We start from the raw sequence: 27,553 nt of genomic DNA, 5'->3' as shown, positions 1-27,553 counted from the left end.
GACTGATCTAGAGAAGATCTGTGTGGAGGAGTGGGCCAAAATCCCTCCTGCAGTGTGTGCAAACCTGGTGAAAAACTACAGGAAACGTTTGACCTCTGTAATTGCAAACAAAGGCTACTGTACCAAATATTAACATTGATTTTCTCAGGTGTTCAAATACTTATTTGCAGCTGTATCATACAAATAAATGGTTAAAAAATCATATATTGATAATCTCATATATTGAGATTATGTCTCTCACAGTGGACATGCACCTATGATGACAATTTCAGACCCCTCCATGATTTCTAAGTGGGAGAACTTGCAAAATAGCAGGGTGTTCAAATACTTATTTTCCTCACTGTATATATATTTATATATAAATGACTTGTTGATGCAGTGTATATTACACATACATTATTGTAGTGTAGATTCCTGCTTATTTGACCCAATCACTTAACATAACTTTAAATAGGCTATGCAAAAAAAAAAATTCTACACACAGTTATCTTACAGTTTGCAATGCATGACTGCATTTCTGAACATTTTTTCCAGATATTCAAAGTTATTTCATTTTGCTATTTCACATTTGCTATTTCTGTTATGTGACCCGATGATGTTACAACCCCTGTAATATATTTACGCATATTTCTCACCAATAACTTTCATTTTCTTTTTAGGCTTTTACAAATTGCTGTAAAATTTACAGCAACTTACTGCCAATTTTGGTTGCCAGTAAACCTGTAAATTTTACAAGATAACCGTAATCATAAACTACAGTTATACTGTAAAATTATACAGCACACCTGTAAAATCAGCAAAACAAGAGCAGCTTTGTATTTACAGTTATTTAATGTAATCTTTACAGTATGTTATTGTTATTAATAATGCACTGAATTAAAACCTGAGATAACTCACTTCATTTGAGGAAATTGATTGGTCAATTACCATTAAATATTTATACTGTGAGCTATTTCATTTGAGTCCACTAAGAAAAAGACCTAAATAAGTTAACTAGAAACATCAATTTAACTAAATCCTACTAGTTTACATGAATGAGTTGATGAACTTAACAAAAAGATCATCACTGCATCAGCAAATACACAGTCACTGCCTTTAAATAAAGCAACATGCAGCATATCATCAGTGTTTCTCTGCTCATCCTGGACTGAAGCACAAGCTCTTCAACACAATGATGACCCACAAAACTCAACAGAAACCCTTTAAATCCCAACAGAACATTAACCACTAACAGATCTCCACTAGACATCACAGATATTTTTTAGATTTATAGTTTAATTAAATTACATATTTTCTGTATATTTTATCTTTTTTTTACTAGCAAGGCAGAAAGGTGTGCCAAAATACAACTGGTCCGGGGTCTAGGGCTCCATGTTATTCGGCAATGCTTCAGAGCAAGTCCTCATAAATGCTTCTAATGTCTGCAACGTCAAAGTCTGCTGAACTAAAAGCAACATTAGCCCCACCCTAAGTGGACAGTGAGGAGAAACAATATTGTATTAGTTGTTATCAGAGAGTAGTCTATTTACAAACATGAACCTGTCCCAGTCGATCGAATAAGACATTAAACCGAGGTCCTGACTCTCTGTGGTCATTAAAAATCCCAGGATGTCCTTTGGAAAAAGAGTAGGGGTTTAACCCCGGCATCCTAGCCAAATTTACCCATTGGCCTCTGTCCATCATGGCCTCCTAATCATCCCCATAAATACTGATTGGCTCTATCCCAGCTAACAGATTTTTTTTTTATAAGAACGTTCCCATGATGGGGACATCAAATGAACCAATCATTCATCAACATCTAAACCTCTGTTAGTTCTCAATAAGAACTTCTGTAGACGTATGACAGAAATAAAGTCAATCTGGTTAGTAATAAGTGAAGCTGGTAATGCTGTTGTTTAATCCTCTTCTGATGAGATCTTGAGAGATTTAATGTCTTCTTTTATCTTCAGTTGATTTCATCTAAGGCTGTGGCTGAAGAAAGTTGTAGTTTGTGTTCTTATTTCTCTTTCTTTCAGTGCTTGTTCACAACAGGTGTTTGAATGATTGAAAGAATGTTTCAGGAACATCATACTAACCTTTCAATAACATTCTATTAACATTCAGGAAACTGGACATTTTTATGTTCTTGGAATGCTACAAATCAACGTTCCTAGAATGTTTAATTTTTAATCAAAATTAAATTGAAAGAATGTTTAAGGAACATCATACCTTCAATAACACGTTCCTCTAACGTCAAGAAAAATTGACATTTTTTACGTTCCCCAAGACAACACTGAATATTTGGAGACATTCTTGTAACAAACTCTGTTAGCTGGAATTACTCTGTCTCCTCTTCACCGATAAGCTGGTGTGTGGTGGGCGTTCTGGCGCAATATGGCTGCCGGCACATCATCCAGGTGGATGCTGCACATTGGTGGTTTTGACGAGATTACCCCCTTCCACTATATAAATGTAAATGTAATGAATTATCCAACCTTGCACTGGTGTGTGATAGCAAAGTCTGTTTTCTCAACAGTGGAGCAAAACGTATGGGCCTGTGATGACGGTGTACCTCGGGCCTCAAAGAATTGTGGTTCTGGTCGGTTATGATACCGTGAAAGAGGCTTTAGTGGACCAGGCAGATGACTTTGCACCCAGATTCCCCATTCCCTTTCTAAAAAGAGTTATGAAAGGCTATGGTACAAGTGATGCTGGTTTACTTTTGTTTTATAAACACATACTATCAGTTCGAAGTAATTTAGTCTAGATTAAATGTTTGTAGGTCTGATCATCAGTAATGGTGAGCGCTGGCATCAACTGAGGCGGTTCACTCTCACCACACTGAGGGATTTTGGAATGGGCCGTAAAAGAATGGAACAGTGGATTCAAGAAGAGAGCGAGCATTTGCTGAAGAGTTTTGAAGAAACCAGATGTGAGGAACTGACGAACACAACCCATTTATTATATACTAGGATTTGTATATGTTGACAGTTCCGCGCTAAAAATGATAATGGTAAGGTTTTCTCCTTCAGCTAAACCAGTCGACCCAACCTTCTTCCTGAGCCGGGCTGTGTCCAATGTGATCTGTTCCCTGGTGTTTGGGCAGCGCTTTGATTATGATGACAAAAGCTTCCTGCACTTGCTCCAGATCATCTCCAGACTTGTGCGCTTTATCAGCAGCCCTTGGGGCCAGGTAAGCAGTCACTCTTATGCTCTCACATGAATAACACAAGATTGTTGCACAAACTGTTTGTAAGGGTGTGTTCACGCTTGTAGTTCGGTCCGCTTGGTCCATTTGGTCCAGACCAAAAAAGAAATCCTTTCAGCTTTCTCGGTCTGGTCCGTATGGCAGCGATCACACATGTTAAAATGAACCGCACTAACAGAGCAATCGCACCATGATTCGTTTAATTAAATCAAACATGCCAAGTGTGAACACACACTAGTTTTGATTGCAAGGGTGTGTTCACACTTGGCATATTTAGTTCGATTGAAACAAACCCTGGTGTCGATTGTATGGAGTAAATTTTGTGCCATAATTAAACAAACGAATCCAGCATTTTGCAAACAAACTCGATCTGCTTTGGAAAGGAAAACTCAACTCGCAAACAAACAGAAAGCAATGTGCAAATACAAAGGTCAATTTGAGCGAAAACGCAGAGGTGTAACAAATATGTAATAATTCCTTTTTAATAATAATTATTTTTATTTATGGGTGCCTTTCAAGACACTCAAGGACACATTACAAACAGTAAAATACATTAACAATGAATATAAACATGAACAAAAATGTAAATAAAATACACATAGGCTATGTCAATAGCCTATGCCGATCAATAGCCGATCATCTAAAAAAAAAATAAAAAAAATACATGATATAAAAATTGAAAGACTAGAACTATTTAGTATGTCTTGAGGTAAGGTATACCAAAGACTCGGAGCAGTACAACTAAAAGCTCTACATCTCATGGTGGTCAGACGTACAGATGGTATAACTAGAGTCGTAGTAGAAGAAGACCTAAGACATAGAGTAGGTGAATACACATGAAGTAGTTGCAAATATGAAGGTTCTAGATTATGGAGAGCCTTATACGTGAAAAGTAAAATTTTAAATTGAATGCGATATCTAACTGGAAGCAAAAGAAGTTGCCTTAAAACTGGAGTAATGTGCTCAATGAATGGTGTTCGTGTAATGATCCGGGCTGCTGAATTCTGGACCATTTAAAATTTGTGAAGAAGTTTCTGTGAAACACAATAATTGCAATAGTCAATACGAGATGTAACTAATGCTACATGCATTAGTTACATCTCGTATTGACTATTGCAATTATCCATCGAGGACAGCAGTACTGTTAGCGGAAAGAGATGGTCGAAGACAATTAATATTTCTCAGATGATAATAAGCTGACCGTGTAATGTTATTTACATGTGCCTCAAAAGATAAGGTGCTGTCAAGGATAACACTCAAACTCTTAACCTGAAGGGAAGGAGAAAAGACAGAATTATCAATAGTCAAAGTTAAACAATTTTGCAATTTTGATTTAGTGCCTTCTAATAGAATATCAGTTTTCTGACTGTTTAACTTAAGGAAATTACATGTAAACCATGATTTAAGTTCAGATAAACAAAGCAAAAGAGAGGAAGGTGGTAACTTTGAATTGGGCTTTGAAGACATAATAGAGCTGGGTGTCAGCAAAACAGTGAAAATTTAAACCAAATTTATGTAAAAATTGTCCTAAAGGCAATAGATAAATAATAAACAGAAGAGGGCCCAAAACTGAGCCCTGAGGTTCGCCACTAGTAATTTGAGATGCCCGTAATTTAACATTTTTAATTTGAACAAACTGAGTCCGACCCGATAAATAAGATCTAAACCAATCAAGTGAAATACCAGTAATTCCAATGGAAAGCAACCTAAAAACCTCTCAACTAAAATACTATGAGAAATGGTGTCGAAAGCTGCACTTAAGTCAAGAAGAATTAGTATTGATAAAAGTCCAGAATCCACAGCCATCAACAAATCATTAGTGACTTTAATAAGTGAGGTCTCTGTGCTATGAAATGAGCGATAGGCAGACTGAAATTGCTCAAAGAGGTTTTTCTCTATTAAGTTATCATGTACCTGTCGAGCAACTATTTTTTCCAATAATTTAGAAAGAAAAGGTAAATTAGAAATGGGTCGAAAATTTTCAGCATTATTACGATCCACGGCAGGTTTCTTAGGTAAGAGATGAAGGTACAATACCATACTGTAAAATCTAATTAGTTGGGCTTACTTAAAAAAAGCATGCAAACCGATTGCCTTAAAAAAAGCAAGTAAAGTGAAAAAGGAATAGTATGTGGTACTGACAAATGCTTAGTTAGTATAGTTCACTTAAGAGTTCTAGTAACTAAAAAAGAACTGTAGAGAGTACTTGATAATTTACTTTAAATAAAATATAATTGTTACCATTGTTGTGTTTTGCAGACTGAATGTTGAAGTCTGTGTGACTTAAGTATGATCAATTGCAAGATTGTCACAAATATAGAAGGATTACATAAACCCAATTAAAAGTTTCATAAAGTGTTTAGGACATAAGTGTTAGCAACAACATTATAAAAGATCATTAATTGACATGAAATATAGTTATGTCATACATAACTCATATATATATATATATATATATATATATATATATATATATATATATATATATATATATATACAGTACAGTGAGGAAAATAAGTATTTGAACACCCTGCTACTTTGCAAGTTCTCCCACTTGGAAATCATGGAGGGGTCTGAAATTGTCATCGTAGGTGCATGTCCACTGTGAGAGACATAATCTAAAAAAAAAAAATCCAGAAATCACAATATATGATTTTTTAACTATTTATTTGTATGATACAGCTGCAAATAAGTATTTGAACACCTGTCTATCAGCTAGAATTCTGACCCTCAAAGACCTGTTAGTCTGCCTTTAAAATGTCCACCTCCACTCCATTTATTATCCTAAATTAGATGCACCTGTTTGAGGTCGTTAGCTGCATAAAGACACCTGTCCACCCCATACAATCAGTAAGAATCCAACTACTAACATGGCCAAGACCAAAGAGCTGTCCAAAGACACTAGAGACAAAATTGTACACCTCCACAAGGCTGGAAAGGGCTACGGGGAAATTGCCAAGCAGCTTGGTGAAAAAAGGTCCACTGTTGGAGCAATCATTAGAAAATGGAAGAAGCTAAACATGACTGTCAATCTCCCTCGGACTGGGGCTCCATGCAAGATCTCACCTCGTGGGGTCTCAATGATCCAAAGAAAGGTGAGAAATCAGCCCAGAACTACACGGGAGGAGCTGGTCAATGACCTGAAAAGAGCTGGGACCACTGTTTCCAAGGTTACTGTTGGTAATACACTAAGACGTCATGGTTTGAAATCATGCATGGCACGGAAGGTTCCCCTGCTTAAACCAGCACATGTCAAGGCCCGTCTTAAGTTTGCCAATGACCATTTGGATGATCCAGAGGAGTCATGGGAGAAAGTCATGTGGTCAGATGAGACCAAAATAGAACTTTTTTGGTCATAATTCCACTAAACGTGTTTGGAGGAAGAAGAATGATGAGTACCATCCCAAGAACACCATCCCTACTGTGAAGCATGGGGGTGGTAGCATCATGCTTTGGGGGTGTTTTTCTGCACATGGGACAGGGCGACTGCACTGTATTAAGGAGAGGATGACCGGGGCCATGTATTGCGAGATTTTGGGGAACAACCTCCTTCCCTCAGTTAGAGCATTGAAGATGGGTCGAGGCTGGGTCTTCCAACATGACAATGACCCGAAACACACAGCCAGGATAACCAAGGAGTGGCTCTGTAAGAAGCATATCAAGGTTCTGGCGTGGCCTAGCCAGTCTCCAGACCTAAACCCAATAGAGAATCTTTGGAGGGAATCTGTGTGGAGGAGTGGGCCAAAATCCCTCCTGCAGTGTGTGCAAACCTGGTGAAAAACTACAGGAAACGTTTGACCTCTGTAATTGCAAACAAAGGCTACTGTACCAAATATTAACATTGATTTTCTCAGGTGTTCAAATACTTATTTGCAGCTGTATCATACAAATAAATAGTTAAAAAATCATACATTGTGATTTCTGGATTTTTTTTTTAGATTATGTCTCTCACAGTGGACATGCACCTACGATGACAATTTCAGACCCCTCCATGATTTCTAAGTGGGAGAACTTGCAAAATAGCAGGGTGTTCAAATACTTTACTTTTTTATTTTCCTCACTGTATATATATATATATATATATATATATATATATATATATATATATATATATATATTACTTTTCTTCCTTTAAACCGAATAACTGATTTCTTGTTGCAATCACTGCGTCAATGGGAAGAGAATAACAATAGTATAAATGAAGTTCCAAGTGCCCATCCAAAGGTATCACTTATCGCCATAATGGTGACTAAAAACATTTTTAGGAAAATCAACATCAATTTATGAAGTCATCTTATGTGATGTTCTCTCAAATTTTTCAGTTGTATTCAATTTTCAACATTCAAGATGACTTTGGGAAATGAGTGAATGCAACTAATCAATTAATCTTAACTTGGGTTTTCTTAGTAAACAAAGTATAGTATGTGAATAGTACAGATTACTAGATTTTTACAATTAAGGTAAGACATTAAGTAAAGTTAACTAAAAAATGTTAGTTAGAATCACTGTTGGATTTTACAGTGCAGTATTAAGCAGTCCCTCCAGGATTTCGCGATTTTTTTGTGTGATTTTTGCGATCAAAATGACTGATTTTGTGGTGGTAATTTCCAGAAATTTGCGAAAAAATTTGCGATTTTTATATTTTATAATTAGGACATCACATTTACAATAATAGTATTATGTCAGATGCACAATAGTCATACATGACACAAATCACAAACAAAATGCATAAAACTTGTTTATTTTGGTCTAATCAAATTCTCATCAAATGAAAAACTTTTGAAACAACCTATGGGCAATTTTTTTTACCTGACCTATGTAAATATTAACAGCAGGTGTAGTAATCAGGCATGTGATTGGCGAAGGACAAAAAAGCAGGAAAATATACTGAAATTCAATCAGGCAATCATACATTTCACAATTTTATACTTATATATGAATGTCAAGAATTCAGAAGTGTGTATATTTATATAGCCTACACTACACTACACAGAAATAACATACAATTAAATTATGCTTATTTTAAATGTATTGTGCAGGCTAGGTATACAAAAATATAGGCTTTTAATAATCTTTCAGTGCGCAAAACCATGAAAATATGAAACGCTTCAAAACAGAGCGCACAAAGCGCGTATGCGCATCGCGGGCGCAGAATGATGTGCTCAAAGCAACATGGAGTCACAGTGTGCAGCGCTGCACAAGTGCGCATTTATAAGTTCACGGCACAAAGCGAAGAAATGTCGAGCGCACAAATCCTAGTGTCTATCTGTCCAACAGTTTATTGATCATTTGTTTCTTCACAGTTTTAAATTCCAGTTATTGTGCGTGTGATACCGAGTCCTTGTGATGTGTGTGATCTAACAGGCACACGGTAGCGCGAGTCGTTTAAAAACAGCAACAAACTCCAACAAAATAAAGTGATTTTATGCAAATACACAGCCTTTTCTCTACAGATCAAGCATTATAATGTGAATATCATATTGGAGAGAGTTTTACCGTGCATGTATGCTGCTGTAACCGGACGAGGCGCGCGCGCTGTTTGAATACTGAATGGAGAATGATTGACAGCCGCAAAGGAGGGAAAACGAGTTTTCGTAAACTTTAATGATTGACTTCTGTCCCTCACATTAAGCTATGAAATAGGCTTCAGATGAATTTGTCACCCAAAAAAAAGCGGGAGGCGCCGAAAAGCGCGCTGTTTGCATCCCTGTACTTGGAAAGGAAGGAAAAATGCATCTCTTTGCCATCTGTAACCATGGTGACGTGCCGCCCGGTGTGGCCCTGTTGCACGGGGACGGCGATTGTGGTTTAAATGCGTTTTACATTACAGGCTTCAGTAAATCGAGGAAAAGGAGTTTCCCCTTTCCCCGCAACATCTGTATCCACGTAAAAATGCATTGAAACTTTAATTAAACTAGAGATATTTCAATTGGGTGATTATAATTTAATGTTTTGTGAGGTATTTTTCATTTTTGTGATTATTTTGCGGTTAAATTAGGAATTATGCAGGATCGCAAAAAAATGCGACAATTTGTTGATTTTGCGTTGTATTCAGCGATCGCGGAATCGCGAAAAACTGGAGGGACTGATTAAGGGAAGAATGTATGATTTGAGTTATTAAGGAAACAGTCCGAGCTCTCACAGGCGCAACAACATCCACTATATTCTGCAATTGGTCATTATAATGTGAGATCAATTCATCCAGGCTAAATAGTCCATCTGTGTTCAACAGGTTATCCACTTCATTAGAAATTTCTCATTAATGCAATTATCTAATCAACCAATCACATGGCAGTTGCTTCAATGCATTTAGGGGTGTGGTCCTGGTCAAGACAATCTCCTGAACTCCAAACTGAATGTCAGAATGGGAAAGAAAGGTGATTTAACCCTCTGGGGTCTGAGCTGTTTTCTGGGCCTGGAGGTGTTCTGACATGCTCTGACATTTGTGCTTATTTCTGTTACTTGTGACATTTTCATGGCTAAAGTCTGATTACACTGTATTCAGCACAAACTCTGCTACAATAATATGTCAGCAGCATGTGTGTAAAAGTTTGTAGTTTTGAGATAATGACGTTTATGCGTGGTTTGTGAAAATACAAAAAAAATTCTCACTGAAACAAGGCCATGAAACCCCTACTGATTATTTATTCACAAGACTTTTGAAAATTGTATCACGTAGCCTAGAATATTTGCTCCAAAACTATGTGAAAATCATCCTGACTGCTCATTCAGAGAAGACAATATATTGATTTAAAAACTGTAAGACGTGTTTTGTGTGATAAAGCTTTATGCGAAGGGGCGGATCACCTCATTAATATGTAAGCCTTTCACACATGAGAAAGACAAAGACCCTCCCTAACGGCCCTATTAGGAGCTATCAGGCCCTGCCATTCTGAGCAACCTTGCACAAAGAATGAGGAGATTTAAAAAAAGAATGGCTTTTTGATTGTTTGGATTTATTTACAACACAACATAATCCAAAGATACACAACAAATGACAAAAAGCACACTATTGAAAACAATGATCCAAAGACAGAGACCTTTGTGCCATTCCTAAAAACATTGTACATACCTTTCATTTCCAAGGTGTTTGATTTTCACTTTACCATGTTCATGTACAGAGACTCATGTGAATGTTGAAGTCAGCAGGACTCAGTTGCATCTGGGTCCTGAAAGAAAAAAAAAGTGAACATACTGATATCAAGAGAAGCTATAGGCCTGCACGATTTTGGGAATACATTTTAGATTTTTCTGGTTAAAATTGCTTTTTAAAATTCAAAGAATACACACACACACACACACACACACACACACACACACACACACACAAATGTTTCCAACAATATATAATATAATGAACACCAGGTTTGTTGTGCCTTGTAGGCATAAGCTAGCTGCATAAAATAATAATAACAATAACCTATAGCAGCCTATAAATCTTCCAAAAGACTTCAGTAACAACTACGCTAGATAAAAATATATTGATTATCATATGTTACTTCAAATGTTTCCATTCGTTATGATGATATGAAATGAGATAATAGTAAAAACATGAAGCCTAATGTTTGGTGCGTTTTGCTTTTCAAACGCGATCGCGCTCCAAAATATGAAACATTCAAACGCACAGCATGCTCCAAAATATTAAACATTATGGTTACCATATTATACATATCTACATTTGAGCAGATATCCACAAACACAGTAACAGTTAACATGGGTCTAAATATTATAATATTCACCATATATCTAGCAACAGTACAACTGCAATGTGAAGTTTATGCAACAATAACATAAACTAATAAGTAAGAATTTCTTACCTTACATCTTTCGCGTTCTTCTTCTTCTGAGGTAAATCCAATGTAAGCTCACGGCGCGTCTTTCAAACTCGACGAAAAGCAGAGACTTGTGAAGTTTTTTTGTGCTTTGTTTTTGAGGTAGTTCGCGTTCCATGTGGAGATTTGCATGTGAATCTCTTTTGCGCGCGTGGGCGTGGTCAAATTAAAAATAATGAGCAAGTGTTTGAGATACTGGACATCTTGTTGGTTTTATACAAATTACTTAAACAGAGAATATTTGTTTTCAGTTTAAATCCGATCATTTAAAAGTACACACTTAAATGTTTATAAAGGTATATGGCTCATAAATGTGTGACAAGTATTCGCTGAGTTTTGTTTCAGTTTATAGACATGCTCAAGAAAAAAAAGTTCACCGCGACGGGGAGGCAGAAAGCACACCCTGTTTATTTTATTTATTTTACAAAAGCACAATGTTTTGATTTGAATGTAAGTGGACACATTCTTTTTTTATATTTCTTTTTTCTGTATGACCATAAATGACGGAGTAATTTAAGTTTATTTTGCTACTATGTGAAGAAAATCCAGCAAAACGCGCGTGCGCGTTTGCCGACCCCAGAGGGTTAACAGCAGGTGTTCATCACTAATGCTCAACAATCACTTACATATTCCCTTAATTATCTCACTGCAACACTAGCCGCGTTTCCATTAAAGATTTGCGCATTTTTTTTCTAAATATCGATAAAAAACTATTGCGAAATGACGGCGTTTCCATTAACCGATGTTATGCAACTAAAACGTAATTTTTTCTTTCCTCTCGCGATAAGTCATTCCAAAAATCATGGCAACGGACGTTGGCAAGTTTATATATATATCACAGCCACCGCACTGGCCATTATTATTATTAATGGAAGGAAACGTAGGCGTGTTATCCAAGCATTAATGGAAAGACCCTGTGAGCGGCACATATGAAGTGTTTCTGGGTTTTTCTCACTCATTTCTGCTCCGAGGTCTTGATTGTGGCATTAATTTGAGGTTTAGAATCCAGTATTTCTGTCATTCTTTTGTCTTTTATGAATTCAATAAAGAACGCTGTCTCGTATTCTGTCCAAACACACCGCGCCTTCTAAGTCAGGTGACCTGTAAATGCGCAAAAACTGTTTCCATTGCAGTTTTGCAAAATATTTATTTTTCGAATTGCCTGAAAAACCACCTCATGCGAGCGTAAAAACTTTTTTGCGATAAATGGGAGTTTTTGCGAAATTGACGTGTTTCCATTGAGCGTATTTTCAATTAGCAATTTCAATTTGCGCAATTTGAAGGGTAATGAAAACGCGGCTATTGTCTCAATGTTACTTTTACTCTTTGTAGAGTGGATTTTCCTGTGGGGTTGAAAGGGTTAACAGTGTAAGATGAAATGACACACCCACTGAATGTATTTTAACAGTAATAAACTGTAAGTTATAAAACAGGTATATACTGGCAACACTGTTGCCAGTAGTTTACTGTTAAATTTTTTTTTTTTGGGTCACCATTGTGCTGAAGAGTAGAGCCTGTGCTTCAGTCCAGGAGAAGGTCTACAAACATTGATGATATGCTGCATGTTGTATTATTTAACAGACTGCTTTATTTAACTGTGTAGTTGCTGCTCCAGATGAAATATTTTTATGTACAATAGTTTTTTTAGTGGCCTCAAATGAAATAAGTTCACAGTAATACATTGCTCACATTATTAACGCATTATACATTTTAGTTAATGAATTTAAATGACAGTTGGTCAATTTAAGGCAGTCGGTTTCTGCAAGTGAAATGAGTTAACTCGAGTTTTAATTTAGTGCATTACAGTAACATACTGTAGATTACAGTAAAGAACTGTACAATTAACAGTAAATTACTGGCAACAGTGTTGCCAGTATTTTACTGTAAAACTTACAGTGTATCTTACAATACCTAAAATAAGGAGAGTCAAATAAGAGACACAGACTGTAGTGTAAATACATTTTTAAAAATGTATTACAACTCAATTTTCTCAACAGCTGTGCAACATCTTCCCTCGACTAATGGAGCACTTGCCAGGGAGACATAACACCATGTTAAGAGAGATAGACGACATCAGATCCTTCATTATGAATAAGGTTAAGGAGCATGAGCAGAATTTAGACTTCAATGACCCAAAGGATTTTATTGACTGCTTCCTTAACAGATTCAATCAGGTATGTAATGTTTACAATGATTTTATATCAGTTTTTGTCATTGTCTTTTTTTCTGTGTGAATATATGTATATACAGTGAGGAGAACAAGTATTTGATACACTGCCGATTTTGCAGGTTTTCCTACTTACAAAGCATGTAGAGGTCTGCAATTTTTATCAGGTACACTTTTTCTTAGGTACACTTCAACTGTGAGAGACGGAATCTATAACAAAAATCCAGAAAATCACATTGTATGATTTTTAAATAATTAATTTGCATTTTATTGCATGACATAAGTATTTGAGCACCTACCAACCAGAAGGATTTCCGGCTCTCACAGACCTGTTAGTTTTTCTTTAAGAAGCCCTCCTGTTCTCCACTCATTACCTGTTTTAACTGCACCTGTTTGAACTCGTTACCTGTATAAAAGACACCTGTCCACACACTCAATCAAACAGACTCCAATCTCTCCACAATGGCCAAGACCAGAGAGCTATGTAAGGACATCAGGGATAAAATTGTAGACCTGCACAAGGCTGGGATGGGCTACAGGACAATAGGCAAGCAGCTTGGTGAGAGGGCAACAACTGTTGGTGCAATTATTAGAAAATGGAAGAAGTTCAAGATGACGGTCAATCTCCCTCGGTCTGGGGCACCATGCAAGATCTCACCTCGTGGGGCATCAATGATCACGAGGAAGGTTAGGGATCAGCCCAGAACTACACGGCAGGACCTGGTCAATGACCTGAAGAGAGCGGGACCACAGTCTCAAAGAAAACCATTAGTAACACACTACGCCGTCATGGATTAAAATCCTGCAGCACACGCAAGGTCCCCCTGCTCAAGCCAGCGCATGTCCAGGCCCGTCTGAAGTTTGCCAATGACCATCTGGATGATCCAGAGAAGGAATGGGAGAAGGTCATGTGGTCTGATGAGACAAAAATAGAGCTTTTTGGTCTAAACTCCACTCGCTGTGTTTGGAGGAAGAAGAAGGATGAGTACAACCCCAAGAACACCATCCCAACCGTGAAGCATGGAGGTGGAAACATCATTCTTTGGGGATGCTTTTCTGCAAAGGGGACAGGACGACTGCACCGTATTGAGGGGAGGATGGATGGGGCCATGTATCGCGAGCCAACATCCTCCTTCCCTCAGTAAGAGCATTGAAGATGGGTCGTGGCTGGGTCTTCCAGCATGACAACGACCCGAAACACAGAGCCAGGGCAACTAAGGAGTGGCTCCGTAAGAAGCATCTCAAGGTCCTGGAGTGGCCTAGCCAGTCTCCAGACCGGAACCCAATAGAAAATCTTTGGGGGGAGCTGAAAGTCCGTATTGCCCAGCGACAGCCCCGAAACTTGAAGGATCTGGAGAAGGTCTGTATGGAGGAGTGGGCCAAAATCCCTGCTGCAGTGTGTGCAAACCTGGTCAAGAACTACAGGAAACATATGATCTCTGTAATTGCAAACAAAGGTTTCTGTACCAAAAATTAAGTTCTGCTTTTCTGATGTATCAAATACTTATGTCATGCAATAAAATGCAAATTAATTACTTAAAAATCATACAATGTGATTTTCTGGATTTTTGTTTTAGATTCCGTCACTCACAGTTGAAGTGTACCTATGAAAAAATGACAGACTTCTACATGCTTTGTAAGTGGGAAAACCTGCAAAATTGATGAAAAAGTATTGGTGATGAAAAAGTACTACCTTGCTAACAGGGACTTTCTGAGGGGGAAATGTTTACCAGGAACTTCATTTAGACCCTGGTCCCTGTGGTCGAAACACACAGAGTACAATCCAAAGATCCTAGTTCCTGGGGGAAGTTCCTGCGGAGGAAACGTGGCTAGAAAGACCCTGCTCGCAAGATAGTACTTTTTCAAAGTACAAGAAATTTCAGGGGTGGGACTTGGCCGCTGAACATGCTGATTGGATGAATTCACGCAGAATTTTGATTGGTTGACTACATGCAGCATTTTATTTCAACCACCATTTTTAAAAGTCTGTTGTGGTGCGTGCATTAAGAGTGGTTTGCTATTCGAATCAACAATGGAGTTGTTGGAGCAAGTGGTCCAAAAAATACGACCGATAGACAGACGACAAGGTTCAGGCTTTATTAAGCTCATTTTCAGTGGACGAAATCCAGCGGGAACTGGAGAGTCATGCGCAGTCCTACGTCACCGGACTAATTTGCCTAATCTTCTCAGTACTTTAGACTGCAAAGGAAACGCAGACAGCAAAAGTTTTTCCCAGTAATTTCAGTTACCTATTGACTCGTTGCAGTGAGATAATTAAGTGAATATGTTAGTGATGATGAGTGTTAGTGATGAACACCTGCTGTCAACAAAGCAGAATCTCTGAAGAAAATAGGAACAAGAGCAGAAAAAAAAGAGATGAGCAGAAACACAAGAACTACAACTGACTTCCAGCCAGTACACCTTATTATTACACTTATTACTAACCAGTTTGACTTTATTTCTGTCATACGCCTACTGACGCTCTTATTGAGAATTAACCGATGTTTACATATTGATGTTTACAATGTACAAGGCACATTGTTATGGCAAGAGAAAATTAATCGGATGAGTTTGGCTGTGCTGTGATGTAGTTGTAGTTCTTGTGTTTCTGCTTGTCTCTTCTCTTTTTTTTGTTCTTGTTGTTCCTCTTTCCTTCAGTGATTCTGCTTGTTAACAGCAGATGTTCATCACTAACTGTTATTTTGTGTTTTTGCATATAAAGATATAGTGGAGATCTGTTAGTGTTTAATGTTCTGTAGGGATTTATAGGGTTTCTGTTGTGTGAGTATTGTGAGTCACCATTGTGCTGAAGAGCCTTTGCTTAAGTCCAAAGAGCCTTTGCAAAAACAAAGAGCCTTTGCTTAAGTCCAGGAGAAGACCAAGAAACATTGATGTTATGCTGCATGTTGCTTTATCTAAAAGGCGGTGACTGTAGTTGTTGATGCAGCAAAAATCTATTAGCTAGTTCTAGTTGCACGTGCATGTGTCCTGTTGTTAGCTAGCAGTTGTTTGCGAGATATTTAAGTTAATTTGATGTATCTAGTTTTAATGATTTTGTTTAATTCAGTTAATTTTAGGGTATGTTTACACTAAAACATTCAACTTTTTATGTGTTTTGGCCATTCGTTTACATGACAACAGTGTTTTGGCTGAAAACGCAAAGTTTTGAAAACGGTTTTCAAAGTGCAAGTTTCTGAAAGCAGTCTCCATGTAAACAACAAACAAGCTAATCTCTGAAGACGATGACGTCATGCACGTGCGTATTACGTGTTCAGTCTATAGTGTTTCATCGCCATCTAATGGCCTGGCACAGAATACAGTGTTTTTAGTTGTTTTCGCGTGAATGGGGATCGTTTTGACAATGTCTGTACGCGGTCTGTACGTGGAAAACTCAAAGGAAAAACTTCTCAGATTTAAGCACATCGTTGTCGCGTAAACGTGCGCTGACTTTAAGAAATACTTTTTTAGTGGACTCAAATGAAATAAGTTTACAGTATTAATATGCTCGCATTATTAGCACATTATAAATATTAGTTTATAAACTTAAATGCCAGTTGACCAATTTAAGGCAGTCGTTTTTTATTTTGTATTTGTATTCACTGGACTCCTTAAAGAAATTAAATAATAGGGCCCAGTTTTCACCCACTGTGTTCCCACAATAAAACCTTAATGGGGACATTAGTGGGTCCAGTGTGATCACCCATGTGGGCCCCAAAAAGGTTTTGTGTGTAGTCCACCTCGGCCCCGTTATTAGCACCCATTTGCGACCAAAGTGAGCCCATATAATGAACATCTAAATGGGTCCCACTGAGAGCCCACTATGGACCCATCATGTGTCCCTACGGGCAAACATACATTTGGGTTGCCCAAGCAGGGCCCAAGTGACAGTCCATCAAAAACACACATGGGGACCACATGGACATGTTGGCTGGGATGGCACCAAATTTACATATAATATTATTTATTGAAAAATAATTTTCAAATAAAAAATATTAGCCATTATAAAAGTATAAGAAGTTTACACAATAGGAAATAAACACAAGCAAACAGTTAAAAGTACAAAAGCAGCGCTAATTAAGGTACAGGTTTTTAGTTAAAAAATATAAAGTTATTAAAATTAACTTTGCCCTTAACTAAATCCATTTTCTCTAGAACAAGTAATAGATCAATTAGACCAAAGTTTGCCCATTTGATATACCCAAAATTAATTATTCCTTATGTTTAAACACTATCTACATAATCGGAAAATTCACGAAGGACTGGTCGAAATAAAGCTGTTCTTGACGGTATGAGTGCTGAATGGCCACTAACGGCCTGGAGATCACATCTCTGGCAACGTCTAGACAAACTGTCACACAGCTATATTTATATATATGCCGCATATTTGAGGTCTAAATAACTACATTCTCACCTAATAAACTCTTAAAACTACATTTTGAGACACAGCAACAATAGTATTTGTAAAATTATGGTGGGTTTGCTCATCCACCATGACACTCGCTGAGAGAAATGCTGCAAGTGGAGTGATACAAATGGCTAAATTGGTGATACTGGTAGAGTATCATATGGCTGGAAAGGCTCTCTCAGATTCGAGAACCAGAACGAACTGTTGTATAAATAAATAAATATATACAGTATATGTGTGTGTGTGCATGTATGCGTGTGTGCATGTGCGTGTGTGTGTGTGTGTGTGTGTGTGTGTGTGTGTGTGTGTGAGAACAATAAATTGAAGAACTGTACAGCACAAGTTAACGGTACATTGAAAGACTGTAGCCTACATATAATTTTTGTTCTACTGTTTCTTTGTGTGGTACAACAGGAAAAAGACAATCATGACACAGAATTCCACAAAGATAACTTGATGGCGACTGTTTTAAATCTGTTCTTAGCTGGTACGGAGACCACCAGCACAACTCTCAGATATGCCCTGATGCTGTTGATCAAACATCCCCACATACAGGGTAAGACAAAGGTTACACAATTATTGTCTGGGTAGGGTTGCACCTGTCATTCACAAGTTCATACTTATAATGAAATTTAAAATGTAATGTAAATTCCACACTTTGTAGCCTCGCATAGCCAGAACTTTGAGTGATAGCATGGTCTGGGCTCTTTAGCTGCTTCAGTTGGCCAGGGACCACCCACTTATTCTGACTGACATGTAAAGCGATCAGTAACAGTTTGTCTTGTTTAACGTCATGTTTAGTGGTGGGTAAATGTCACTACAACAACAGACAGTGTTGGAGAAGCTATTTTGAAACTGTAGCTTGACAAGCAACAAGCTTCTCATAAGTTAAAGTAGTTAAGATACAGTCAAACTACCCTATTGAAAAAGTAGTTAACTACTTTACAAGTTCCTATTAAAAAGTAGCTAGCTATATTAAAACTACATTTTACAATGACATTGTATGTTACAAATAAGATAATCATTTTTAAAGAAGAATCTTTTAAGGTAAGATTTGGGGTTTAAACAATGTAATACAATTCAATTATGATCTCAAAGAATATTGTAAGAAAACTATCTCAACTGACTGCAAGAATAAATGCAAGTACAAAATGTAAGCAAATTAAATTGGATACACAGGAGCAGTCAAAAATGTACGATAAACTCACAGCACATGCAGTGATTAGGCTCGCAGCATTTACTGAGATGCGACTCATGAGCTTCTTGTGTGAACACAGTGCGCTTCACTCTGAAACCAGCCACAACCTAATTAGATCACAGCCTTTGCCGTGTGACAAGCGCACTAAGCTACATCGCGATTTTGTTTTCTGTTCGATTGACAGATGCTATGCCAAAGCAATGGTTCAAAACACAATTTTAGTGACCTTTTAGGTTTATTACAAAACTGTGGTGGGACAGAAAAAAACTATGAAGGGTCATTATTGTAATTAAATCAGAAATAGACATTTGAAATAGAGTGCAATAAAGCAGGATAATTAAGCAAGCAACACCCCGAGTGGAGTGAGCTCTCACCCCTAGGGGTACGGCTCGCCTTGGGACTGGTACGCCAAGGCAATAGCATCCACTATCCAGTGGGCCAACCTCTGCTTGGAGACAGCCTTTCCCTTCTCTTGACCTCCAAAGCGGACAAAGTGCTGCTCTGAGCTTCTGAAGCTCTGAGTGCGGTCCACGTAAACTCGCAGTGCGCGAACGGGGTGCGCAAGGGCTGGGTCTGCCTTCTCCGGGGGCTTTGCTTGTAAGTTCACCACCTGGTCCCGGAAGGGAGTGGTGGGAACTTTGGGCACGTATCCAAGCCAGGGTCTCAGGAAGACATTAGACAAGGCCGGTCTGAATTGTATCCATGATACGCTGACCGAAAATACTTGCGAGGGTCCGCCACCCTCTTGAAGGAAGCGAGTGCAGTCAGGAGCGCTGTCTTTAAAGACAGAACTTTAAACTCAACTGACTCTAGAGGCTCAAAGGGAGCTCTCACCCTGATGGATGAAGTGTTGTCCGTCCGGACCAGTTCATGTTTGACTTTGGTAAAGACATGGGGAGACAGGGACAGCCCAAAGGGGAGGACCTTGAACTGATATGCTCGACCCTCAAATGCAAAGCGAAGAAAGGGACTGTGTCGAAAGGAGAATTGAGACATGAAAGTACGCATCCTTCTGGTCGATCGAGAAACACATGGACGGAAAGACATCTTGAAAAAGATGGCGACCGCCAGTGCTGTTCTTTTAGGGAAATTGCTCTTTTAGCTTAAGCACCCAGGGACGAATTATGCGCTCTCTTTGCCCAGAGCGCTGAACTATCGCTGGAATGCGGCTTCACACCAGCTGAGTAGAACCCACGACGAGCTGAGAGGAAAGCCAACAGTAGCAATAACAATTGCTGTTTTCGGAGGAGAACTCCTAATAGCAATGACAATTACTGTTTTGCTCTCTTAACTTTCTTTGAAAATTTGCACTCTTCTGTGAAGAAAAATAAAAAAATAGCGATCGCTTATCAACCGCTTGGCTCCGAATCAAAATATGAATGAAGTGAGTGTGCCGGTCCTATTTATACCCGTATGTCTGGGTGGGTGTGACTCAGCATGCAAATCACACTGGCCATTGTCCATTGTCTCATTTTGTTACCACTTGGAGGTGATTGGGCTCCCAGGCGAGACCCCATTACATCAGTATCAACGTAACGTCGAAAGTGACTGACTGAATGGCAACAGACTGGGGTGCAGACATATGTCATTCACTAAAGATTGACGTAAAAGTTAAAGCAAATTGTTAGCGATCGCGCTCACGATCAAAGGCATAATAAGATGAAGGCAACAGGAAATCCCAGTTGAGGTGAATTGAAAATAGAGAAAATAAGCGGAAACACAACCTGCTTGACTCTGACTAACTATGTAAAAGGTCCGTGTTACCTTTAAAGTCCCCATGAAATCAAAATTAACCCTATTTACTTTGTTAGCGCATATTACTACTAGTCTTGTGGTGAACAATTAATCTGTGCAAGTAAATATAAAAAAAAAAAAAAAAATTACCATGGTAATCTTTAATCAAAATCTGAAAAGTTTCTTCCGGTCTGGAATGGCGTCTTTTTCTGATGACGTAGGTTTGACGGCTTGGTTTGAAAACGCTTTAACCACTCCCCTCAAACCGTTAGTCTGCTATGAGTGAGAGATTGAGAGGAGGAGCGCTAAGTAAAACCCCGCCCTCTGTTCAATATTCTGTTTCACTTGGAAATACGTCATAACACTGGAGAAAAGTCGTTTGCAACTTCCGGTTCACGGGGACTTTAACTCCACATTAGGTTGTGCCCCGTGCTCCCCTACATATCCACTACACATAATGAGCAAATACACATCGTATCCTCACATATTTTAAACACATTATACACAATACATCCAAACATTCACAAACATTGCACAAGTCAGAGTATGCATGATATCAGTGTCAGTAAACAGACCGTGTTAATGCTGCGACAATATATTTGTGTGTTAGATATGGAGTACATCCATACAGTCCATTCATGATCACGGGGTTGATCCGACACACAAATAATGGCACAACAATCTGCACAAAAAAACACCTAAGAAGTTACATGGAGATGTCTGTAAAGTGTGTTTCCAGAATTTATATATATATTGTTACAAAAGAAGCAGGAACTGGCAAACTGGTTCAACATAGTTTAATCACTAAATAAAACAAATAATAAAATGAACTGAATCAGAAGCCAACTTACAGCACAGGCCTGGTTTTCTCTCGCCCTTCACTGTTGTTTCTCCATCTTATATTCTTCCGGAGCTCCTCTGTGGGACTTGAGACAGGTGTGTCGGAGTTTTCTTTTTTTTATTTGAATTCTTTATTTTGGTGTAGCAGCATAAACAACAGCATTTCAAAACCGAGGTAGTTGTATTTTTCACTGCCATTTAATTTTTTTCTTTTTTACATAATACAAAAATAAAGAAAGTAAACTAAGTGATAAATTAAAATAATAATAATATAAGGATAAAATAAATTAAAATAATAATAATAATAATAACAATAATAACAACAACAACAGTAACAACAATATTTTTTACAATTTGGGGGAGGATAAATACTCAATGATCCAACTCTACACTGAAGGGTGTTAATTGTAAGTTCTTAGTCCAGGGTAGAGACTGTGGGAGAAAGCATACTAGTTTCCGAGAGGTATGCAAAGAAGATTACAATTATATTTTTCATTCAAGAGGTAAGGGTCATTTGTTCTATGCTTCCACAGAGTCTGGCTGTAACGGCCTTACATATTCGACCCACTTGGTCCAGAATTTAATAAACACATTTTTCTGAAGACGAATGGAAAAAGTAATCCTTTCCATAACATATATACCATTTACTATGTCTATCCACTCTTGTATTGTGGGGGGTTCAGGAAGCAACCAACACCTAGTGAGCGCATTTTTATCAGCAGATGTTAAAATGCCAAATAAATATTCATCCTGCCGTTTTGCCTGGAAATCCGCATTTCCTAAAAATAATGTGGAAAAATGCAAGGGCAGGGCAGTGTTAAGTAAGCTTTCCACTGCTTTATGAAGCTCTGCCCAGAAAGGTTTTATCACTGGACACTCCCAGAATATATGCCAGTGACTGGCTTCCCAAAACCCACACTGTCTCCAACATTTGTTTTGTCTTTTTTTTTTTTTCAACTTTTTTTTTCTTTCTGAGGCCTTTATAAAATTTAGATATGACACCTTTATTCAAATCATCTTGGTAGGCACCCATAAATATCCTCAATATTGTGTCATCAAAGTCTGTTTTATTTTTAATATTATGTTCAAAATGATTACGTATTTGAAGATATCTATAAAAATCAAATTTATCAAGGCAATATTCTTTCTTTGAGTTTTCAAAGTCTTTTAAGTTTCCCTTTTCTGTAAGTGAATAGAATGTTGTTGTTCTTTTTAAAACCCAGGACTTGAATCTATGGTCCATTCTATTAGGTTTGAATTCAGGATCATAGGCACATCATTGAATTATTTGTAGTTTATGGTACAGTTTATATTCTTCTCTTATCATATTCCATTTTTTTTTTTTTTTTTTTTTATTGGGCTTTAATTCATAGGTTTTGCACCTTATCTATAAATCTTCCCACATTTTTAATGTGTTAATACCGCCTGAATTTGGGGATCATTCATTATTGAGAGTTCAATATCTTTCCACCTAGCATGATATGTTGGATTGCATATGTAGTAGTCATAGCTGCCTCGTTAATTTTGGTACAACCCTAGTACAAATGAATGGTAATTACCTAATTAGATACAGGTGCTATAGGTGCGTGAGTGTGTATAAGGAAGCTATTGCGTTGTTGGAGTGCGTTGACTGCTGCAAACTTGGACGCTGTTCTTTCGAGTTGTTCCCTTGTGGGGATCTTCGAGCTGAGCCACGCAGTATTTGGGTATGTTACCATGAAGAAATAAATATTTAATGTGGGGCGAGCTGTTGGCTATATGCATTCTGTTGTTTTTAGTATGCATCCTGGGCTGTTTATCTATCGTGGTCTGACGTTGGAAGGGCTGATTTGTTAATAATCAGGTGGGTAAATGATTTGATTTAATGGGTGGATATCCGCGAAAGGATTTGTTATATCGTGTTCCCCTCTGTTGTAGCTAAAGAGGCCAAGAGCCGGTAATATGTCCGTGTGATGACAGCTGATTGGGACTGCGACCGGGCTTCCCCTTCCTTCCTGTTTGGTCTTTGCCTTCGTTCTCTTGAATAGACTACTGTCGTTGCACGTTGCCGCGACGTTCCGTCTTGCCTCAACTCAACTGCGTCTGTTTGACCCAGAGATGGGGGACTCGAGTCAATGACTTGACTCGAGTCAGACTTAAGTCGCAAATTTTAGGACTTGAGACTTGTTTGACAAATATTAATAAAAGACTTGACTTGACTTTGACTTGATATTCATGACTTGAGACTTGACTCGGACTTGAGGTAAATGACTCGAAATAACTTGTCTTTTTAAAAAATAAATATATGTATTTGAACGCACCGCAACAATCACGTGACACAGCAGGCAAACAGAGAGCAAGCCTAACGACGTAAGAGCAGTGAGTGAATGAACATGGAAGGCGCCATGCCAAAAATAACCACGTCGAATTTCATTCGACACTTCAAATCCCACAAACAAATGTAAGTGACGAAGTCAGTCATAGTTTTCAGCTGTTGCTAACGTCTTGGTTAATAAAAGGTTACTTTACTAGTTGTGTGATAGACTTGAAGTTTTGTGCAAGGCAGTCAAATATTATTGGGGAAAAAAATACAAAAATCCTTTATTTCATCATGATGGCTTTAATATTTTAACAACAGGTTACAAGCACACATAACGTCGTTGCGGCTAAAGTTACTGTGCAGCTTTTTACGCTGTTAGGCCAGGCAGCTAGGAAAGAGAAAATTAAAATAATACAAGAAGCATCTCACCCAACATTATATGCATTTTTGATGTGTGGATCTTGATTTGTATATGTTCATTCGTGATTATTGGGTGAGATACGTTTTCTTTGTATTATTTGAATTTTCTCTCCTGCTTATTGCCCTGTACAGTGACCAGGTGATTGTTATACGAGTATTTAATTGCTACTCAGTCAAGAGAACTCCGAACTCCATGTTGTAACTTGGTCACACACATAGAGGTCACACACCCTGACAAAGGCTCATTAGCCGCGACGCGTGTGCAAGTACTTGTCACCTGATTTTAAAATATTAAAGCCATGATGAAATAAAGGCTTTCTATATATTTTTTTTATAATATCTGAGTGCCTTGGATTAATGATTTTTTATGATCTGAATAATCCCTTACATAAAAAAGATTATTTTCTTGAAAGCAAAAATGAAAATCGGGTTAAAATATGCCATATTCCAGTTTTTCTTACCTGCATGCATCCCTTTGTACTGTCTAGTTATATGCTACCAATATAGTCTGCTATCCCAGGGTTGACTTGAATATGAAGAAATATAAAAAAAATGTAACTGCAATTTAAATGTAAAAACTGTTTAGTTTATAACGCTAGTATATGGGGCATAGAGTAAGTAAAAAGAAATCGCTAGTTAATACCACTAACAAGCACCCTCATTATGCTACCTTGTTAATGTGGGGCTATTTTGAGCCTTGTTAGTGGTATTAACTAGCGATTTCTTTTTACTTACTCTATGCCCCATATACTAGCGTTATAAACTAAACATTTTTTTAAGATAAAACTCTTTACATTCGATTATCATGAAAACAAATCCCAGAGAACGGTCGACTCGGTTCCCATGTGTTATTGCACCCCAGGTTCATTTTGCGCCGGAGTTGTCCTTTAATAGCATAATAGCATGTGTACAGTGACTAATAATTGGATAGTTTTTGGGGATGCACATAAAAGATTGTAAAAAGACACCTACACACAAAGAAAAAAAACATACAGACTTTCGAACGGAACCATGCATACACAAATAAACAAAACAAAACTTCAAACTTGCAAGCACAACCATGCACACATGCAAACAAACGATACACTCTTCACTCACACACACACACACACACAAAGTCAAACACAACCATGGACATGCAAACAATACACTTTTCACTCATACACATGCACACATTCATTCACAGATATTAATGAATCAATCACACTCAATCAAATCACCTCTCTCTCTCTCTCTCTCTCTCTCTCTCACACACATGCAAACAAACAATACACTCTTCACTCATACACACACACACACACACACGCACACGCACACGCACACGCACACACACACAAAGTCAAACACAACCATGGACATGCAAACAATACACTTTTCACTCATACACATGCACACATTCATTCACAGATATTAATAAATCACTCACTCACACAGATTAATAATGTACAATAGTCAATCCACCTGATTGACAGGTGTAAGTTTTCTGTCCACCTGATGACCGGTGTAAGTTTTGTGTCAATTCAGTTATTACTGTTTTTTTCTTGTTATTTTTTTGTTAAAAAGGAAAGATCTAACTTGTTGTTAAGGATGTGTTCATGTTAAGGGGATGCCAGTTTGAAGAATGCCATTTGGTGGCATAGGAACCATTATACTTGAATTGTGAATTGTTTAATACCTTTTAATGATCTTCTGCAATGTTTGAGGCATATTTATTTTTAATGCTTAATGTTGGCCTAATTTTACATTTACATTTTAGGCTATGTTATTTATTTTTTTATTTTTTAGATTTTTATTGTAGTAACCACTCAGCTGTATGTGGAAATGCATGATGATTTCACTGAATTTATATATTAAAATAAGTTAAAACTACAGAAGTTGTGGACTATGGTTTTATTTGCAACATTTTTTTTAAATATATTTAAAAAAAATGTTGCAAATAAAACCAGAGTCCACAACTTCTATAGTTTTAACTTATTTTAATATATAAATTCAGTGAAATCATCAAACGTTTGTATGACTTGCAGTGACTTGTGACCCAAGCTACGACTTGACTTGACTTGCTTGACATAAAGCAGTGACTTGACTTGACTTGACTTGCTTTTCACAAAATTGACTTGGACTTGCTTGAGACTTGAAGGTTAAGACTTGAGACTTGCTTGTGACTTGCACATGTGTGACTTACTCCCACCTCTGGTTTGACCAGTCCACATCAAGTGAACTTGACATCGGGAGATTGTGAGACCAGAGTATTAATCCGTGTGGCCGCTTGGCCACCTGCGCACTGTTTCAACTGGAATATTGTGTCTGTGGGGTTTGTATGGTAGTGTGGATGAATTCAAAGTTGATGTGAGTTGTTTGAGTGCGTTTGTTTATTGTTGGAAGTGTGTGCGAGCGTGTATATGTGCGAGTGTGAGAAATAAGTATTAATGGTTGTGAGTTTGCGTGATCTTAAATGCATCCTTTGTGGTGTGTGTGTATTGTTAATGGACAAGGTGTAATGTGATTTGCATCTGTTATTTTGTTGCTTTTTTTTTGTATTTTGTTGATCAACTTTGTATTTGTATTTCTTTTTTTTGTTTATTGATTTGTTGCTTTTTTTGCTTTGTATTTTGTTGATCAACTTGTATTTTTCTTTTCTCGTTTATTGATTTGATTTGATAATTTTGATTATTGTTCTTTTTTTCTTGTTTATTGATTTGTGACAATTTGACATTGATTGTTAACTTTGTTGGACTGGCTGAGAAGGAGAGCTGACCACTCTAGGTCCAAGTTAATGGGTACCCTTGTTCACTGAGTGATTTGAGTCATTTGAATTCCCTGTCACTTGAATGCACGTGTGCTTGTGGTGAAGTGAGTACATTACTGTACGTTTGAAGTGCTTGTAGTGAAATGGAATTGGGTAGGTTTGTTATTTCTCCTTGCCATCCGACATGTTATCTTTGATTTTTGTTATTTTCCTTTAGTTTTGATTCTGAAGCCACATTAACCCCTGGTGTATTGAAGTGTGTGTGTGTGTCGAGCTTTTAGTCTAGTTATTATAATAAAGTATTATTGTTATTTTCTATATTCACGTCTTTGTGGGAACGAACCTGTGTGTCCTTATTGGACCATTATTTCCCTGGGTGAAATTCCCAGGGTGGCGTAGTCGGTGTTGTAATTATAATTGAGTCCAGAATAACGAAACTCACCCCTTCGGTGCTACACATATGTTAATTAAAGGTTTACTCTGGGCTGCATAGAAATAATCTTTAAAATGGTGTAATGCCATACCTTCTTCCTCTGTTGAAAGCTGTAATGTTTTCAATTTAACCCTGTTTTTTTTCCCTGGCCAAACAATCTGGAAATTATCTTATTTAATTCAGACCATTGTTTTGAGGAAATTTCTAAAGGAAGTGCTTGAAATAAATAGAGATATTGTGGAAGGATGTTCAATTTTACAGAATCAATTATATGACTGAGGCCAAGGACTGT

At 37.6% G+C, this 27,553-nt stretch overlaps 1 protein-coding gene across 1 annotated transcript in view; it reads left to right on the top strand.

Annotated features, from left to right (window-relative positions):
* LOC307166907 (cytochrome P450 2G1-like) overlaps window positions 1–27,553 on the top strand; it is a 40,955-nt gene that overhangs the window by 2,395 nt on the left and 11,007 nt on the right. Inside the window, exons 2-6 of the mRNA XM_079885668.1 lie at window positions 2,516–2,678; window positions 2,762–2,911; window positions 3,012–3,172; window positions 13,017–13,193; window positions 18,006–18,147. Coding sequence (XP_079741794.1) covers window positions 2,516–2,678; window positions 2,762–2,911; window positions 3,012–3,172; window positions 13,017–13,193; window positions 18,006–18,147 — 793 coding nt within the window. The remainder of the gene's footprint in view (window positions 1–2,515; window positions 2,679–2,761; window positions 2,912–3,011; window positions 3,173–13,016; window positions 13,194–18,005; window positions 18,148–27,553) is intronic.

This window comes from Squalius cephalus (assembly GCF_949319135.1).
Source record: "Squalius cephalus genome assembly, chromosome: 11".
Lineage (NCBI taxonomy): Eukaryota > Metazoa > Chordata > Actinopteri > Cypriniformes > Leuciscidae > Squalius > Squalius cephalus.
Note: the sequence above shows the minus strand (reverse complement) of the source record. Positions and strands in the feature narration are given on the sequence as shown.